The sequence below is a fragment of the Oreochromis aureus genome, linkage group 3 (genome assembly GCF_013358895.1).
Source record: "Oreochromis aureus strain Israel breed Guangdong linkage group 3, ZZ_aureus, whole genome shotgun sequence".
Taxonomy (NCBI): domain Eukaryota; kingdom Metazoa; phylum Chordata; class Actinopteri; order Cichliformes; family Cichlidae; genus Oreochromis; species Oreochromis aureus.
The window spans coordinates 12,917,789-12,936,111 of NC_052944.1; the positions used below are offsets into that span (position 1 = coordinate 12,917,789).

The 18,323-nt window shown below is 40.5% G+C and overlaps 1 protein-coding gene across 3 annotated transcripts in view; it reads left to right on the plus strand.

Moving 5' to 3' along the window:
* dnah2 (dynein, axonemal, heavy chain 2) overlaps positions 1-18,323 on the plus strand; it is a 58,612-nt gene that overhangs the window by 22,967 nt on the left and 17,322 nt on the right. For all 3 annotated transcript variants that reach the window (XM_039610056.1, XM_039610057.1, XM_031752074.2), the window contains exons 37-66: positions 1,582-1,771; positions 2,089-2,269; positions 2,411-2,538; positions 5,075-5,227; positions 5,903-6,028; positions 6,333-6,551; positions 8,008-8,125; positions 8,709-8,845; positions 9,592-9,729; positions 9,890-10,048; positions 10,171-10,323; positions 10,618-10,709; positions 10,812-11,007; positions 11,194-11,418; positions 11,578-11,682; positions 12,483-12,671; positions 12,953-13,038; positions 13,152-13,282; positions 13,440-13,589; positions 14,009-14,176; positions 14,396-14,556; positions 14,753-14,892; positions 15,477-15,609; positions 15,736-15,875; positions 16,155-16,365; positions 16,559-16,675; positions 16,878-17,019; positions 17,267-17,436; positions 17,748-17,864; positions 17,998-18,162. In XM_039610056.1, the coding sequence (XP_039465990.1) occupies positions 1,582-1,771; positions 2,089-2,269; positions 2,411-2,538; positions 5,075-5,227; positions 5,903-6,028; positions 6,333-6,551; positions 8,008-8,125; positions 8,709-8,845; positions 9,592-9,729; positions 9,890-10,048; positions 10,171-10,323; positions 10,618-10,709; positions 10,812-11,007; positions 11,194-11,418; positions 11,578-11,682; positions 12,483-12,671; positions 12,953-13,038; positions 13,152-13,282; positions 13,440-13,589; positions 14,009-14,176; positions 14,396-14,556; positions 14,753-14,892; positions 15,477-15,609; positions 15,736-15,875; positions 16,155-16,365; positions 16,559-16,675; positions 16,878-17,019; positions 17,267-17,436; positions 17,748-17,864; positions 17,998-18,162 (4,540 nt within the window). The remainder of the gene's footprint in view (positions 1-1,581; positions 1,772-2,088; positions 2,270-2,410; positions 2,539-5,074; positions 5,228-5,902; positions 6,029-6,332; positions 6,552-8,007; positions 8,126-8,708; positions 8,846-9,591; positions 9,730-9,889; positions 10,049-10,170; positions 10,324-10,617; positions 10,710-10,811; positions 11,008-11,193; positions 11,419-11,577; positions 11,683-12,482; positions 12,672-12,952; positions 13,039-13,151; positions 13,283-13,439; positions 13,590-14,008; positions 14,177-14,395; positions 14,557-14,752; positions 14,893-15,476; positions 15,610-15,735; positions 15,876-16,154; positions 16,366-16,558; positions 16,676-16,877; positions 17,020-17,266; positions 17,437-17,747; positions 17,865-17,997; positions 18,163-18,323) is intronic.

Below are 18,323 nucleotides of genomic sequence, written 5' to 3' on the forward strand. Positions count from 1 at the left end.
AAGTAGTGCTCACAACACAGTTCCCTGACCCTTGTTGAGCATCAGGTACAGTGACTGTGTAAAAGTTTTCTGTTTTCTACATTCAACGATCAGATCTATGATATGCCGAGGTTGTGTTCTCCCACTGCAGGTACACGTCTTTCCATCTGTTCTTTTCATTGACTGACAGACAGAGAGATGCACATAAAGGAGTTCTTGGATAGTCACTAGACTGTGTGTGAAAAATAAAACAGAAGACATTCTGTCTGTCAAGCTGGTCTCTGAGTGCTCTTTTTGCATGTAAATGTAGACAAAACCACAGCATAGCTATGTGGTGCATTTCGGTCATATGTCCTTACAAGTCCTTAAGTACACATTATACAAGACAGTGACAAAATTTTACAGGTTATCAAGACAAAAATTAAATTCACGTTTAAAGATGGCTGTGGTTTGACTGGTGATGACTAGGAAGCAAAAGTTATCAGTAGCCCAATGGCCCATAATATTCTTCTATAATAGTTATGTATTTGTAGCTCTTCCTATAATAAATCTTTGTCTGTACAAAATATATAGCTACACCAGCTTAACTGGTATTGTTTCAAATATGTGTCAGAATATGTATGTGTTTATGTCATAATGGCATATTGGATAACCTTATAGATATACTATACTGCCAAAAGTGATCCCTCATTTACCTTCACATATACACATCCCATTCTTAAACCACAGGGTTTAATATGCTGTCAGCCACCCTTCACAGCTGTAACAGTTTCAGCTGTTTTGATAATTTCTGACGATTCTTCTAGAAGCACATTTGTGAGGTCAAACACTGATGTTGGACGAGTAGGCCTGGCTCACAGCTTTTGCTCTAATTAATTCCAAAGGTTTTCTGTCAGGTTGAGGTCAGGACTCTGTGCAGGCCAGTCAAGTTCTTCCACACCAAACTCATTCAGCCATGTCTTTATGGACTTTGCTTTATGCGCTGGTGTGCAGTCATGGTTGAACAGGAAGGGGCCGTCCCCAAACTGCTCCCACAAATTTTAAGTATGAACTTGTCCAAAATGTTGGTGCTGAAGCATTAAGAGTTCCTTTCTCTGCAACTAAGGGACTGGATCCAAATCCTGGAAGAAAAAAAAACACACCATAATCCCCCCTCTGCCGAACTTTACTATTGGAACAGAACAATGAGACAGGTACCATAATACCATATAATACCACTAACAGTGGACTGTTGAATATTTGGCAATGAGGAAATTTCACGACTGGATTGGTGGCATCCGATCATGGTACCAATGCTGGAATTCACCGTGCTCCGCTCCTTCACCAGTCTTTGTAGAAACAGTCTATGGGCCTAATTGCTTGAATTTATACACCTGTGGCCATTAAAGTGAATTGGATGAGTATCTTGAAACTTTGACATCTGAGTGACTTGAAGATACAGATAAAGCAAAAAGCTTTTTTTTGTTTTTTTCTTGATTTCTTGTGCGGGTAACAAAAATATTAATACCATGTTGCACAATTAACTAGTTACAGTATTTGTTTAATACTTGTATTGCAACATTTTTATTGGTCTGTAAAGTAAATGTCAGTGTTTTACTTCAGGTGTTACATGACACTGACCACAGCACTTCATCTCCACCGTGGAGGCTCTCCTAAAGGCCCAGCTGGTACTGGAAAGACAGAGACAGTAAAGGACTTAGGAAAAGCTCTAGGCATGTATGTCATCGTAGTCAACTGCTCTGAAGGACTGGACTACAAGTCCATGGGACGCATGTACTCTGGCCTGGCACAGGTAGGGAGTAGTAGAGATGATGATATCGGGTGACCACAATAATTGTAAAAATTGGTACATAATGCTTTTCATGGCTTGAGTAATTACTAGCTGTGTGTAGTACATGACTGTTACATGACTGGTTACTGTAATGATGTCAATATGAAAAATATCTGGCTGAAACCTTTTTGGCTTCAGTAAATTCTGAATAGCGTTTTCTTTTTGTGGTATCGACCCTTAGGCAGGCCAAAGGTTTTGCATGTCAGCTAAGGAAAAAACATAACCTACATAATCTGATTTCAAATTTGTGTGTATTTCATTATGTCCACCTCAAATAGACAGGAGCGTGGGGATGCTTTGATGAGTTCAACCGTATCAACATTGAAGTGCTGTCGGTGGTGGCCCAGCAGATCCTTTCCATCCTGTCTGCTCTCTCAGCTCTGCAGCCCAAGCTCTATTTTGAGGGACAACACATCCGTCTAGTCTCGTCATGTGGCATCTTTATCACCATGAATCCCGGTAGGTCAACAAAATTGTGCAATTGTCACCATATGTTGAACATTAACCTATAGAGCAAGAGTTGCCAGTAGAGGGGACCTGTACATGAAGATGTTTTATCCTAATCTAATCTATTTTCTCTTTTTGTTTTGTTTTCCTGAGGTTATGCTGGTCGTACTGAGCTTCCTGACAACCTGAAGTCCATGTTCAGACCTATATCAATGGTGGTGCCTGACTCTACTCTAATTGCTGAGATCCTGCTCTTTGGTGAGGGCTTCAATGACTGCAAGGTATTAACACTCTATGAAAACTGTATCCCAGCACTGTTCTGGGAAGGTAACAGAAGGCATTAATGCTACAAGCAAAGTAAAGCTAAGTGATATTAGCATTTAAGACTGAAGTGCGCTCTTTGCTAAAAGCATTAGATTTGTTGCTCTACAGGTCTAACACAAATATGTTGCTTTGGTTTTAGTGCAACAAAACAGTAATATATTCTGCAGGAATAATGCTGCAAGCAAGTGTTTGAATGGTAATGTTGTAGTCTTGGTTACTGCTTAAAAGAGTTGGAGTTCATCCTGGAGCATGAAGAGATTACATTACAGTATATAACTGTTGGGATAAACAGATTTATGAGGTGCAAGGACGAAGTAGGTCACAGACTGTATTGCAGGTAGTTTTCATCTATCCATGTATCTACTTCAGGGTTGCAGGGGGGCTGGAACCTATCACAGCTATCATAGGATGAAAAGGCAGGGTACACCCACACACAACACAGGTTGCCAGTATACCTTAACACAGAGAACCATTCACACTTATGGCCAATATGAAATAACCAGTTAATTAATCATGTATGTTTTCAGACTGTGGGAGAAAGCCATAGAACCCATGCAAACTCCACACAGAAAGGCCAGAGCTGTGTGGTGAATTTGAACCGAAGACCCTGCACTCATCATACCACCATGTTACTAAATTGTCATAGGAACTGGGGGGTTTTTCCAGTGAAAAATGGCAGTTTTAAATTATTGTTACTAGTATGCCTTAAATTTATCTCCCCAGCAGGGGTGGTAATTTAATTTTCCCAGGGGGCCACATGAGAAACTGGGACGGTTGTGGAGACCTGACCTACACTAATAAGCTGAACTCAGTTCTGCTAATTATTAATTTTATGTCTTTATAAAGTGCTACTGATAAGAGGAGATGTTACAGTTAGGCAATGGAAATGTAAAATGCACCTTAAAAACACTTATGCAAACTAAATGTGGATGTTTTTGAAAAATCTAAAAATCTCAGTGGGATGAACAGGCAAATATATCCCGTACAGCTGAGAGCGGCCGGCCCGGGTTTGAGTCCAACTCTTAGCTGCAGGTCTTCCCCTCTCACTGTGTTTTCCGGTTAGTCTTCACTGTTCTTATCTAATAAAGCCAGAAAAAGGCCAAATATAACATTAAAAAAAGACAATTAACTTTATAGAAAATGCTACTACTCTGTTGGTTAGAGTGTAAGTACTTCATTGAGTGCTTGCGTGCCAGCTCCTCCATAATCTTAAACTCTTCAATTATCCCGTGCATATGAGTGACAGAGCAATCTGTAAATTGTATACACAAAACTAAAATGTTGTAAGAGTCCTGATGATACACCAGATTAGATTTTTTTCTTGCTTTTTTGTTGACAAACCTCACTTAAGCCTCTTAGGCTAACTTCTCTGCAGGTTTTATCTGCATACCTCAGGTGTCAGCCTAAGAAATGCTATCTGTGCACTAGTTTCACCCTTTACACAGTTCTGAATGCAAACAATAATTTCTTTATTGTGTTAAACTATCACAGCTTAAACGAAGAGCTGAACCAATCAGCAGATGAGATTTTTTTACACAGATAAAGATACATCTTTATTACCAGTATTCCCTTACCTTATCAAGTTCATCACATTCTACAAAGCCACTCAGTTATTCAAAGACCTGGCATGTGGAGGAGGTGGAGGGGTTAAAAACCCACATAGCTCCAAAATGATGCCTCACATTTTAGTGGTGCCTGTTAGTGTATTAGTGCTTTTTTCGTTTGGATCTACCTAAGGTGAAGCCTTCTTTGCTGTGACTTTGCTGATCACATGTGATCTCCCTCTGGTAAAAAATGAGTGCCCTCTTACTGACCTTGTGTGAGCATTGTGAGCATGTTCACACTTTCTAGGGTAAATGGTTCTTTTTCAGTGCTGAATCCTGTTGGGAGCTGCAACTAGCCAAAGGTCTAGACAATTAAGGATATTGACCAAGCAACAAGGGCAACAAAAACCCACGTACTGAAACAGCACAGCTTCTCAGTGCTGCTAAATTTAGAAGTGCATGTTGTTGTTCTGTGTATGTGTAAGCTGGAGAGTCATACATACATAAAGGACACCAACTTGGGCAGGTCTTGGTTCCTGTTATTAAAAATATTTTCATATAATGCTTTAACAAGTAATAATAAGTATGCAAAAGTGGTAAAGTGAAAGTGGTAATTGTGCATGAGCTGTGAATACTCACATCCAGTACAGTACACACACAGACAAAAAGGGTTTCCACAGCTACAGCTTTGGAACATTTTAAATGGACATTACCATTTTATTTTATTTTATTAACCTTGTTTTCTTGCAGCATGAAGATTACATGCCTATTAAGGTTTTGTCCCACAGAAGAAGCTGCTGGTGTGGTTAAATACACATGCTGCATTTTGTGGATTGTCTCATTTCTGTCACACTGTAATTTTAATCCTATGTACCCTTCTTCCCTTTTCCTCCTTTTTTCTGTCTGTCTTTATGCTAATTTGAATTTCCCTCTGATGTTGTCCTTGTAGGTCCTTGCTAAGAAAGTGTTCACTCTGTACTCTCTGGCGGTGCAGCAGCTGTCCAAACAGGACCACTATGATTTTGGCCTTCGTGCTCTCACCTCTCTGCTTCGCTTTGCTGGAAAGAAGCGGCGCGCTTGCCCAAATGTTCCTGATGAAGAAGTATGTTTATCTCTTCCTGTCTCTCTCACATACACACACACACACACACACACACACTCTCTCACACATGCACACACACACACAAGTGGTTTGAAGGCAATTGAAAAGAATAAAAATATAAATACTGGAACTTTTATCTTTTAGGAACTCTTAGACATCTACAGCCATACACACTACAGAAACTAGTTGATATTGTTCACAAAATAAGAGATAAAGAAAAAACCCAAATATTTGATTTATTTACACTGCTTTTTTTTTTAAGTTTAAAAATGGGTGAAGTTTGTCCAAAAACACAGAAACAGGCTTGTTTTCTGTTTTCATATGAGCGCATAATTACTAATTTCATTACTAATGTGCTAAATGAGTTATTAAAAGTTTCTTACAGCACACGAGATGGTTACGAAGAGAAAACTCGTCTGTTACAACCACAATTCAGAGTACTCACTTACTTGCTAATGCTAGCCGTTTTTGTATAAAAAGTGAAGCTCATAACTGATCTCAGAGCAGTGAAAGCAGAGCCAGCAGCAGCAGCTTGCCTTGCACGCTAATTTCCCATTAGAGAGTCACAGTCCGCATGTGCAAACAACTAGCTCTGAGTCAGCTCTGTGAGCTCTTAGAAATAAGCTGACCAATGGGAAATCATGAGTAACTCTCTACCTGTATTTGTATTCTTAGGTCCTACTGATGGCTATGAAGGATATGAACATTGCTAAGCTGACCTCTGCTGACCTGCCATTGTTCAGTGGAATCATTCAAGACTTGTTCCCTGTCGTAGAAACACCTGTAATAGACTACGGCAAAGTACGTTAATCTAAATCAGCAGGCAAGATAAGCATGGATTTGATATACAACTGGTAAAAAATGGAAACATTGCAGGAATGTCTTTGTCTTTCCCTGTGCGGACAAAGCCAAACAAATAATATAATATCTCTTTTGGTCAATGTTCTTGTGCATTAAGATGTCAAAAATAAGTTTAAAAAATGTGACCCTATGATCTTTCATACTGTATCACATTTTTTTCTGAATATATGCAATCTCACCTAGGGCATCACAGTCAGTGATCACACTGACTACTTGTCTATCTTTGGTCTCTTTATTTTCGCAGTTAAAGGAAGCCGTGGAGGAGGAGCTTAATCGGAGTGGTTTGCAGGTGACACCCTTCACCGTGACCAAAGTCATCCAACTTTATGAGACTAAAAACTCTCGACACTCCTCCATGCTGGTGGGCAAGACAGGCAGTGCTAAGAGTGTTACCTGGAGGACCCTACAGAATGCAATGACTGCTCTGCATCAAAAAGGAGAGCCAGGCTTTCAGCAGGTCCAGGTTAGTTAGGACAGAGAAGAAAGCATTTCTTTTTTCTTTTCTTTTTTATTGTAATACTGCTTTTTTAATCAGAAAGAATGTTTTGTTGCCGGACTTTGAAGTTTGTATTCTTAATGGCAAAATGCATGCAAACTGATGAACCTAAAAAAATACAGTAATGAGTGAAGTTTCTTGGATGAGCAGTTTTGGAAAAAAACATAAATATTAAGTACTGCATTGGGGTTGGTGGCACTTATCAACATGATGGATTGCACAGATGGCTCTGTTCAGCATGGGTTTCCCAGGAGAGCACGCTGCAACTATGAACCTTCAACTACTATCACAGGATTATTTTTTTTCTTTTTTCATGCAGTTACAGAACAGGCAGTAAGCATTGCCGTGATTAGATCTAAATAGGCAAACATGAATTAAAGGGACTGAAGCTGGCTGCTTGCTTCAGTTTGATTAAATGAGGTCAAAGCTTTTGTCCATTGTACGTTTTTGTCCCAGACAGACTACTTTTTGTCCAGAGTTTGAACCCTCCCTCTTCTCAGTGAAGTAATTGGAAGTCACATAAGTCTCTAAGTGTGTGACCTTTTGCTCCTCCAAGCCCATCGCTGAGAGGAAAACTCACAGTATGAACTCCCTCTGTAATAGAGAACAACTACACCTCAGATCCTGTAGACTCACTCTCCACCACCACCGCCACTTTTTGAATATTTATCATAATGTAGCTGAAATCCAATTCTTACTAAAGCTTGTGTTATGCTTGAGAGCTGACAAAGTGTCATATTAATATCTAAATGGTTCAATATTTCCCAAATTCAAATGTTGCATTAAGTTAACTTTCCACAATAAAAGCTGCTGATAGCTGCTGGTTTAAACATTAATGAGTAAAGAGCAAAAACATAAACAAAATTAGAACACTGTTGCCCCATTTACATCAGCATGCATTTCATCTTATGACTGATCTGTATTTACGTACATTCACATATCTAGTTTTTTTACAGCCTATAAATGATACATGAGATCCTCATGTAGCAAACTCTGCTACATGTGCTGCAAACAATGTAGCAGGACTATGATCTGCTGAAGAAAGAGCGAAATTTTAAAATGAGCTCAGACTTCTCTTTTCTGTTCTATAAAAAAAAGTTTTCATATTGTCCTATATCAGACAATAAGCATGTCAAATCCAATATATCCAAGCACTGGCTGATTATAGATTGGCTACTCTTCACAAAATCATCTGACTTATGAGCCTGTTTCTGTTGGTGTCTGTACACAGAGTGAAAATTCAATAGTAAAAATGTTTTTTAAAAATGTATTTATGCAACTGGTGAACCTTGGTATGGTCAAATTCAGCTAAATAAAGCCTTGCATTTCTTTACAAGCTACTCTCAACTCAGAATTTTTTAAACTCAGAATTTTAAAACAGAACAGGTGACACCATTTTTACCATTCATGTCTCATTTGACAGGACTATCCTCTGAATCCCAAAGCCCTCAGTTTAGGAGAGCTGTATGGCGAGAATGATCTCTCTACCAACGAGTGGACTGATGGAGTGCTGTCGTCCCTCATGAGATCAGCTTGCGCAGGTGAGAACCTCAAAAAACACACAGTGGGGATGATTCTTCACCATACCCTATTCTACCTTCTAAACTGACTGAAATTGAGTGAAATGTCACAGGGAAGTTTTTTATATGCTCAGTTTTTTAAAGTCATGATGAAAACAAAATAAGTTCTTTGTTCCGTGTGTGCATACTGCCACTGAGAAGCTACAGCATGCTGTGCAGCTTTATCTGCTTAACCTTACGTAGGGTGAGCTAATTCACAAACATTTATTGGCTTCACTTGTCACAATAGTCAAAATTTAAAATGAGATCCAGCACTGAAGAAGGATGATTCCTTTTTTTGGAGCTGTTAGAGAAATAATTAATCGATCTTGATCACAACACTGGTTTCAAAATGTATATTACATAGTATTGATTTTAGAGTTTCTTGCCATCAGTGTCAGTGTGAAGCCAGTTTACAAAGGAGAGATCTAAAGATTGAAAATCAGTGCTTTTATTTTTTATGAACTATTAAACAGTACATCAACTTCTTACTGTCTTCTTGTTGTGAGTGTGAATGTTGCTATCACACACGTCTCTGTCACAATATCTCCTTTCCACACTTAAGATGAGAAACCAGATGAGAAGTGGATTGTGTTTGATGGGCCAGTTGACACACTGTGGATTGAGAGTATGAACTCGGTTATGGATGACAACAAAGTGCTCACGCTCATCAACGGAGAGAGAATCTCTATGCCTGAGCAGGTGAGAACAGATCATGAAACAACACTCATGGGCATTTTTTCACTATTTGACTTTTGACCTTTTGTAATATCATTTATGGTCACGCTGTCCTCTTCTAGTGCTCCGGTGTTCTGAATCAGTTTCTGCAAGGAAAGCAGCAAAAATGCAGTGGCTAAAATAGTTTTGTTCTGCAGCCAGGCTGTTTCAGATTCTGTTCAGTAAATCCAGAAAAGCAAAAGCTTAAACACATGATAAGATTAGTTTTATAAGACAAAGAAGCAGCATTCAAGTGGCTTAATCCTTGTTATCTGGCTCACATATGAAATGGAAGAAAATTTCAGCTTATCATCACCCAGAATCGTCTGTGCTTTATTTGATTAACTGAGGGAGGGAGCTGAATCACACATGCTGACAATAAAGCTGTGCACACGCTGGAAGAGATTCACTTGTCCACATGGCTTTGAAGCTGACAACTGGCTGCTGCAAACATTTCAAGCTTCGGTTGCCTAGGCGACCCTAGGTGTGTTTACTACTGGGTTATATGTCAAACAGCGATAGTCACTCTCAGTGGTAGTCACTTTAGTCGGTTGACTGGAAGTTGGGAAAAGTTTATCTCAGGTCATGCTTGCCTCCTGTTGCCAGCAGTTATTTCACCTGCTGAATCGCAGATCTCATTCAATTACTGTGGACTACTGTTTGCTGCCATATTGGTATTATGTATGCAGCTTTCGTGAATAAGTATAAAAACTACAATTCATTTGTTGCAGGTGTCTCTTCTATTTGAGGTGGAGAATCTAGCAGTGGCTTCTCCAGCTACGGTGTCCCGCTGTGGAATGGTCTACAATGATTATACTGATCTGGGATGGAAGCCTTTTGCGCAGTCCTGGCTGAACAAGCGACACAAAGTACAATACAGTCACTCATAATAACTCTCATTAGGACATGCATTTCAGTTAAGAGTATGTATAGTTAACGAGTATGAGGAAACCACGATTAGTAATGTTGTTCTCTTTTTTCTGGCACCGTTCTCTTTACTTCCATGTGTCACTCTATGTCACTTCACAGGCTGAAGTGAACCATTTGAAGCCCTTGTTCGAGAAGTACATAGAGAGCACGATCAACTATAAGGAGAGCAACTGCAAGGAGCTGATCCCCATCACCGAACTTAATGGCGTCACCTCTCTCTGCCGCCTCTATGACTCCTTGGCTACATCGAGCAGTGGGGTATGATGAGCAGAGTGCAAATGTAGATTGTAATCCCATCCATGGGTAATTGCACCACAACAGTGATGAATTGTTGATCTCTAGTTGTAACTAAATACATTTTCCTTTTGCTCTACCTTCAGGTGAATCCTTCAGACACAGATAACCTGGGTAGGATGGTGGAACTGTGGTTCATCTTCAGCCTTATCTGGTCCATGTGTGCCTCTGTCGACGAGGATGGACGCAAGAGGATGGACAACTTCCTACGGGAGATGGAGGGAACGTTCCCTGCCAAGGTCTTCCAGAGAACATTTTTGTTTACACACTAATGGCATATAAAATGAGATAACTGCTATACTCTAACCTCATTACATTCCCCAATAAAGGTAGGGAATTAACCAGTGTCAAGTGTACTTATTTTGTAATTGTAAATAAACTATTTTTTTACAAAAATTTTAACAAGTAGACCAACACAGTAACCTGTTTTTCCCCAATTATCACTCAAACCTTTTAATTCTATGAATATGTTGAGTCGATGGTTGCACACTTGCAAGCCTGTGTCAAGTGTTAACGTATATGAATTCTTGCAGGACACAGTTTATGAGTACTACGTGGACACAAAGAACAAATGTTGGGCTTCATTTGAAGATAAATTGCCAAAAGGCTGGCGCTACAATGCTTCGTAAGTAACCATCTGGTATTATGGGCCTGACATCAGCTGCTGTATCTGGGTCCAGATCTGGATCTATGACATATTTATGTATCTCCCTGTCCTTTCCCTCAGAGCTCCATTCTATAAGATTATGGTTCCAACTGTGGACACTGTTCGCTATAACTTACTGGTTAAGTCTCTGGTGTTGAAACACTACCCTGTGCTGCTCACTGGGCCAGTGGGCACCGGTAAAACTTCAGTGGCCCAGAGTATTCTGCAGGGCTTAGATAACAAATGGAAGACCCTCACCATCAACATGTCTTCACAGGTCAGTTCATTGTATAGTCTGTGTCCAGCTGTGTATGACGTGTGTGCTGATGTTTGTCTCTGTGCTTTAATTAGGCCTAATTTGTGCCTGTGTTTTGTTTACAGTTATAAGCTGGTAGATGCTCTGAAGAAACATTTTAAAGTTTTACGATTATTCACGCCGTTTCATCTTTCGTTTGCTGTGCAGACCACCTCTAACAACATCCAGGACATTATAGAGAGTCGCATAGAAAAGAGAACCAAAGGCGTGTATGTGCCAGCAGGTGGGAAACACCTGCTGTGTTTCCTTGATGACCTCAACATGCCGGCTCATGACCTCTTTGGCTCCCAGCCACCTCTGGAGCTGCTGCGCCTTTGGATTGACTATGGCTTCTGGTATGATCGCAAGAAACAGACCCTAAAGGTTGTCAAGGTGAGAAACTGAGTTTTAATGAAGGCATGAGTGAAGCATATTACAATAGGAGAAATGTTTTTTCTGCTTTCTAAGGGCCTTGGTTTAAACTGTGTGACAATGTGAAATGTTTTCTGTTTTATATGCAGAGGACACTACACTTTTTCTGTTGTATTTCAGGACATGTTCTTGCTAGCATCAATGGGGCCCCCTGGTGGTGGGAGGACTCACATCACGCCGCGTTTTCAGAGTCGATTCAACCTCATTAATATGACTTTTCCTAATGTAAGTGTTGCTGTCTTTATGTCTTCCTGTCTTTTCTTCCAATAAATAAGCAGCGTGATATTTTAGCAGGCAGTTGTGTTTTATTTTCTCTGTGTAATGCCTTCTTCATTTACACAGGTACGTTTTTGCATTTCTTCAGTGTTGACTGTGGTTTTGCTCCTGTTGGGTTTTTTTTCTTAATGCTATTTGTTAGTGCTTTTTTCATGGCACCCTACAGGAATGACCCTGATTGTAATTATAGCCACAATCACAAATGCTGTAAAATTGCGTTCTCTTTCACATTTCTAACACCCTTAAGTTTACAGTTGTGTTGTAGCCCGCCTGTGCGCTGCCCTGCTAATTTACCTCCTACCATCTCCCCCCTCCCTCTTTGTTCCCTTATGTGTTTGTTACTCTTATTTTGTAGTTCGGGGCATGTTTATAATTTCCTTGTTTTATTGTTCACTCCCTTCTTCGCTCCCTTCTAATCACCATCTCTTTTTAGTATTTTCATTTATCAACTAGCATCAGTTATCTGACTCCAATCTCAACCCTGTTTTCTGTTGCCTTAGAAGAGCTAAATTAAATTTGCTTTAAAAATTGCTGGAGCCATGCTGCATTCACGATCTAAACACTTGAAATTTTAGCTGCTTTGCCTGGTTTATGTGTGAATTGGGCAGCATGAAATTAGATTTTAATCTCTAATATGTAAGAAATTATCTTGCTGTTGTAACCACTACACCTGCATTATCCTGGTATGCTACTGACATGCCTGCATGTTGTGTTTTGGGAATGTTGTTGCCTTTCCTCTCTGCATGCAGGCCTCCCAGATCAAGTGCATCTACAGTGCCATGATCAACCAAAAGCTTCAGGAGTTTAAGGAGGAGCTGAAGCCCATTGGAAAGGTTCTCACTCAGGCCACCTTAGAACTGTATAACGGCGTCACTGCCTGTTTTCTTCCCACTCCAGCCAAGATACATTACCTCTTCAACCTCAGGGACATCTCCAAGGTACAGTTGTGTACATCAATATGAACTTCTGTTGTACAGCACATAAATAGTACAACCAAAGACTACTTAAAATGCATTTTCCATAAAAAACTTCCTAACTAAACTTCACCTTGGTAAGAATAACACATATCCACTTGGTTACACATTTTCTTAGCTAAACACTTTTAGGTAACAGTCTTCATGAGTTCATTCAGATTTTAATGAAAACTCTGAATTATTTAGTACCTTTGAAATTAAAATGCTCTGTGATATATCTTTTCCCCCCTGTTTATCTCTTGTAGGTGTTTCAGGGTTTACTAAGAGCTCATCCAGACTTCCATGATACCAAAACCAACATTACTAGACTGTGGATCCATGAATGTTTCAGGTGATCACAGTATTTGAATGCCTTTCTACAGTGCTTTATAAATTAAAATTCACGGGTATTTGTGTCATGTATACAGAGAATAATATCTGGATGATGTAATTTGTCAATTCCAGGGTTTTCTCAGATCGGCTCGTAAACCACAGCGATATGGATACCTTTATTTCTCTCCTAGAGGAAAAACTGGGTTCATTCTTTGACCTCACCTTTCACAGCATCTGCCCGAACAAGCAACCACCAATATTTGGTACTTAATTATTTGCATTCTGTGCATAAAGCAGTGTTTCTCCAATGTCTGTTAAAATACTCTCACAGATGAGTTTAGGAGTTCATTTCTATTTCCATTTCCAGCCCCAGAAAATGTCAAAATGTTTACATGCGTTTATTCTTGTTCTGTGGGTCAGGTGATTTCATGAGTGAGTCGTCTGTCTATGAGGACCTGCAGGACTTGAAGAGTCTCAAGAAGTTCATGGAAACACAGCAGGAGGACTATAATCTGACACCTGGCGTGGTGCCTACAAACCTGGTGCTCTTCAGAGATGCCATCGAACACAGTACATCTGAAATGCAACACACACAACCACTCACATTTGTATGCATGTTTAAAACAGGGCAATACACCTGATGCATCAACCCACAGTTTCAGTTCCACCCACAAGTCACTGTACTGTTGAACTGCTCTGATCTGTCTTTGCTGGGATCAGTTTCTCACTTTTAAGAATCAGATCTATCTTGAAACTGCTCTGAAAAACAGAGAAAAAGAGCAAAACTAAAAGCCACATGTAGCTGAGAGACAAAGGACCTATCAGCACGCTCAATACTGTCAGCATGCTGTTTTGTGGCATGGTATTTAAGTCAGTAGCAGTGCATTATTATCTAATTTACACTAACTTTAGTTTTTATATTGTGTTTCCTCCTGGGATTTCCGGGCAGGGTGAAGCTGATGTGTTATATCTTTGTGCTCTCTCTGCAGTTACTCGGATCATTCGCGTGATCAGAGAGCTCAGAGGCAACATGCTATTGGTAGGTGTCGGGGGCTCAGGTCGGCGAAGCCTGTCTAAGATAGCTGCCTTCATATGTCAGTACCAGGTATTCCAAGTGGAAGTCACCAAGCAGTACCGCAAACTGGAGTTTAGAGAGGGTGAGATCCGCCACACAACCGTTACATTGACAGACTTTTGAGAAACTGTGATTGTATCTACAACCTTCAAGTTAAAATGAAAAAAGCTAAAACCAAACATGCCAATTTAATAATATTAGGAAATTCGGGGATGTCAGCATTGCATAAGTTGAATGTGTTTACTAGTTTCCAACATACAGTGAGGGATTTTTAGTGTGTGTGTGTGTGTGTGGCTTCTAGATATCAAGAGGCTATACCGTTTGGCGGGTGTGGACAACAAACCCACAGTCTTTCTGTTCAGTGACACCCAGATTGTTGATGAATCCTTCCTAGAGGATATCAATAACATCCTGAGTTCAGGAGAGGTGCCTAACCTATATAAGCCAGACGAGTTTGTAGAGGTGTGTATAGCTTTCATCTTGCCAGTGTGTCTTTCTATCTCTAGGGCATATCATTTGATTTCCATACCATATTTATTCATTCTATGAAGCCAAAAGGTAACATATGGGTAGTTTAAATGAAATCGGTTTTCACAAAGCATAGATTCAAAATGCTCATATCCTCATGCAGTGTGTAATGCTATCTCTTTGCCTGTAGGTATGCAATGCTCTTTCAGAGTCTGCCAGGAAAGACAATGTGGCTGAGACTCCTGACTCATTGTTCAGCTACCTGATCGAGCGAGTCAGGAACAACCTGCACATTGTGCTCTGTTTGAGTCCAGTGGGAGAGCCATTCAGGTAGAGTCTATTTATGTAATGTATCCTGACTGACAAGAAGTTCCTGCCCCCTTGTTGGGGTTTTTTTCTCCAGATTTTTTTAAACTACCGAATAAATGTGGGACTGGAGGAAGAAAGGGATGAAAGTGTTTTTTGCTGTGCTACAGTATTCAAACTGAGAAATCCACTTTGTGATTCCAAGTATAATGAACACAATAAACCCTCTATGATATCATTTTAGTCATGGAGATTTGTAAATAAATACATTTGAATCCACTGGCAGCCTTTTACAGAGTGACTAGTCCCTACAGCACTCCTCAAAGTTACAGTTAGAACAGTGAGTCATCTAAGATAAACAAGGTCAAATTGTTTGAGTGATTCTAGAGCAAGAACTCGTGCTGAGACAGACGGCCAGCTGTCTGTACACACAAACATGTAGTAAGCAAACAGATGGACACACATTTTCTTTGTTGATAAAAACAGCTCTTCACTGATAAGCATTAAGAGAAGAGCTTGTTATGAGTGATAGGCCTTTTAATCCTTGTTGCGATTAGCAGTGCAGTGTAGCAGTTGCACAATGTTGAGAAGTGACTGTTTGCCTACAGGAACCGCATCCTCCAGTACCCAGCTCTTGTCAACTGCACCACTATAGACTGGTTCTGTGAATGGCCCAAAGATGCCCTCCTGGAGGTTGCTGAGAGGTACTTGGATGGAATGGAGCTGGGCTCAATGGAAGGGGTGAAGCATGCACACACAAAGAGAGACACGTGCACTTTTACATTTGAGCATTTAAGCACAGAGGGGAGAGGATATTACATGATTTGTCTCAAGGTAACATTTCTACATTTCTGTGTGACTTTTTAGATCCAGACAAATGTTGCCAGTATCTTTGTGACCACACACCAGTCAGTAGCACAAGTCTCCCAAAGAATGAAACTGGAGCTGAGGAGACAAAATTATGTGACACCAACAAACTACCTGGAGCTGGTGTCAGGATACAAGAAGTAAGCAGCTTTTTAACCTTGAATTCCTCCTTTGCTTGTCTTCACTTTTCCTGCCACATTGAAATGCTTCACTAGTGGTTTAGGCTCACTTGGATAGCAATGAAGATACGCTGCACTGTTGTAGGTTATGAGTTTGAGGGTATTTACAGTTGCAGTCTGTCTGACTCTTCTCTACTATGCTTCCTTGGTGGTTAAATAGCTCTGCTTTCCCTAAATGTGCATCTCTGTTAAAATCAGCTTGCTGGGCTTCTGTTTGCAAATGTGTTTGTGCCGATCCAGACTACTGGCGGAGAAACGCGGTGAGTTGGGAGAGCAGGTGAGCAAGTTACGTAACGGCCTTCTGAAAATCAGTGAAACGAGGGAGAAAGTGGAGGCCATGTCTATAGAGCTCGAGGAGGCCAAAAAGCAGGTTGCCGAGTTCCAGAAACAGTGTGATGAATATTTGTCCGTCATTGTGCAACAAAAGAAAGAAGCCGACAGCCAGCAGAAGGTATGTGCTACAGTACATGAACATAACTCACTGCAGAGATTGAAGTAATATTTGCATGGGTTATTTCCACGAGTCACCTAAAGATCCTTTTGAATTAAAACTGGTTTATGTTTGAAATGTTGTGTGGTACATTGTTACTGAAAAAACAGAATAATTAATAAAAACATGTTCACATTTGTGTGTTTGCATTCAGACGGTGAGTGATGAAAATGAGAAAATTGGGGCAGAAGAGTTGCAGTGTAAAGCCATGGCTGAGAATGCACAGAGAGACCTGGACGAGGCCCTGCCTGCCCTGGAAGAAGCCATGAAGGTATGTTTGTCCTGCTGACTGCTCTAATGGAATAAGAGGTATGCGCTTATTTGGTTCATTATATTGTCTGGTTGTGGCGTTTTGGTATTTGGTGAGTAATTTGCTATGAGTACCACTCGGCATGTGTTTTTTGTCTTATTTGTATTGGATTTTCACATGACTGAGCCCTCTAACAACCACACATTGATGTTTTTGCACATAGGCTCTGGAGTCTCTGAATAAGAAGGACATGACAGAGATCAAATCATACGGCCGTCCTCCTGCACTGGTGGAGACAGTGATGCATGCTGTTATGACCCTTCTGGAGAAAGAGCCAACCTGGGCAGAGGCCAAGAGACAGCTGGGTGAGAGACAGCAGCAGTGCAGAAATTAATTGAAGAGACAGTTTGGCAAAAGAACAGAAATAACAGGCAAAACAGTGAAGTGAAAATGAGTACAGCACAACCAGAGAATTACAGTCCACAGTTACAGTCAGCTTTTTTGAGGAAAAAGGGTGATTGTAGATGTTATATTAGTGGTTAAATGTACTCATTCTTTTTCATCTTTAATACAGCAACTGATTGTTAACTGACTGTCATACGTCTCTGGCAGGTGAGGCCAACTTCATCAAAACATTGGTTAATTTTGACAAAGATAATATATCAGACCGTGTTTTGAGGAAGATTGGCCAGTACTGCAAACAAGTGGACTTCCAGCCAGAGATAATCGGCAAAGTATCGCTAGCTGCCAAGTCACTCTGTATGTGGGTCAGAGCCATGGAGGTAAGAGGTCACTACACACAGTCACACACGTGCACTTGTAAACATGTTTGCAAATAACAATAGTAACCGTAGACCTGCTAGCATATAGTAAGTGGTAGTTGATTATAGTTAAACGTGGCGATATATAATGGATTTTAGATAAACAAAAGACACTGTCAGCCACAGTGCAGTTTAAGCACACTACAGCAAAAGAAGAAAGCACATGCCCAAGAAAGTAGAGTATAAGAACAGTAACAAAAAAGTAGCTCCATTACATATGAAGAGAGTCTGGGGCAACACTAAATCCATGAATGTTTATACGGTTTTTCCAGGTGTACGGTCGTGTCTACAGGGTAGTAGAACCAAAGCGTGCCCAGCTGAATGCTGCCATGGCCCAGCTAGCAGAGAAGCAGGCCGCACTGGCCGAGGCTCAGAACAAACTACGAGCGGTATGAAGAACCAATACATCATGGAACCACCAGACAGATATGAGCGTTTGATTGATGAGAGCTCAGTTTGCAAAAGAGCATAATGGCGTTCCATTATTATAATCGTTCTGTATCTGCATGTGTTTGTGAGCAGTTGGGAGACAAATTGGAGCAGCTGAAAAAGCAACACAGTGAAAAACTGGCCATGAAGGAGAGTTTGAGGAAGAAATCAGATGAGATGGAGGTGAAACTGGACCGCGCTGGCAAACTGGTGACTGGACTTGCTGGAGAGAGGGTCCGCTGGGAGGAGAGAGTTGTTGTACGCCCCACACACACACACACACACATAAACACACACACAGCAATGGAAAGAGTACTAAAAAAGTGTACTGTAACTTTATGTGCATTGAATTTTAAAAAGCAGCACCTCATCGTGTTCCCAGGTGAGCTGTATCACCTGTGTCTAAACTTAAAATACTA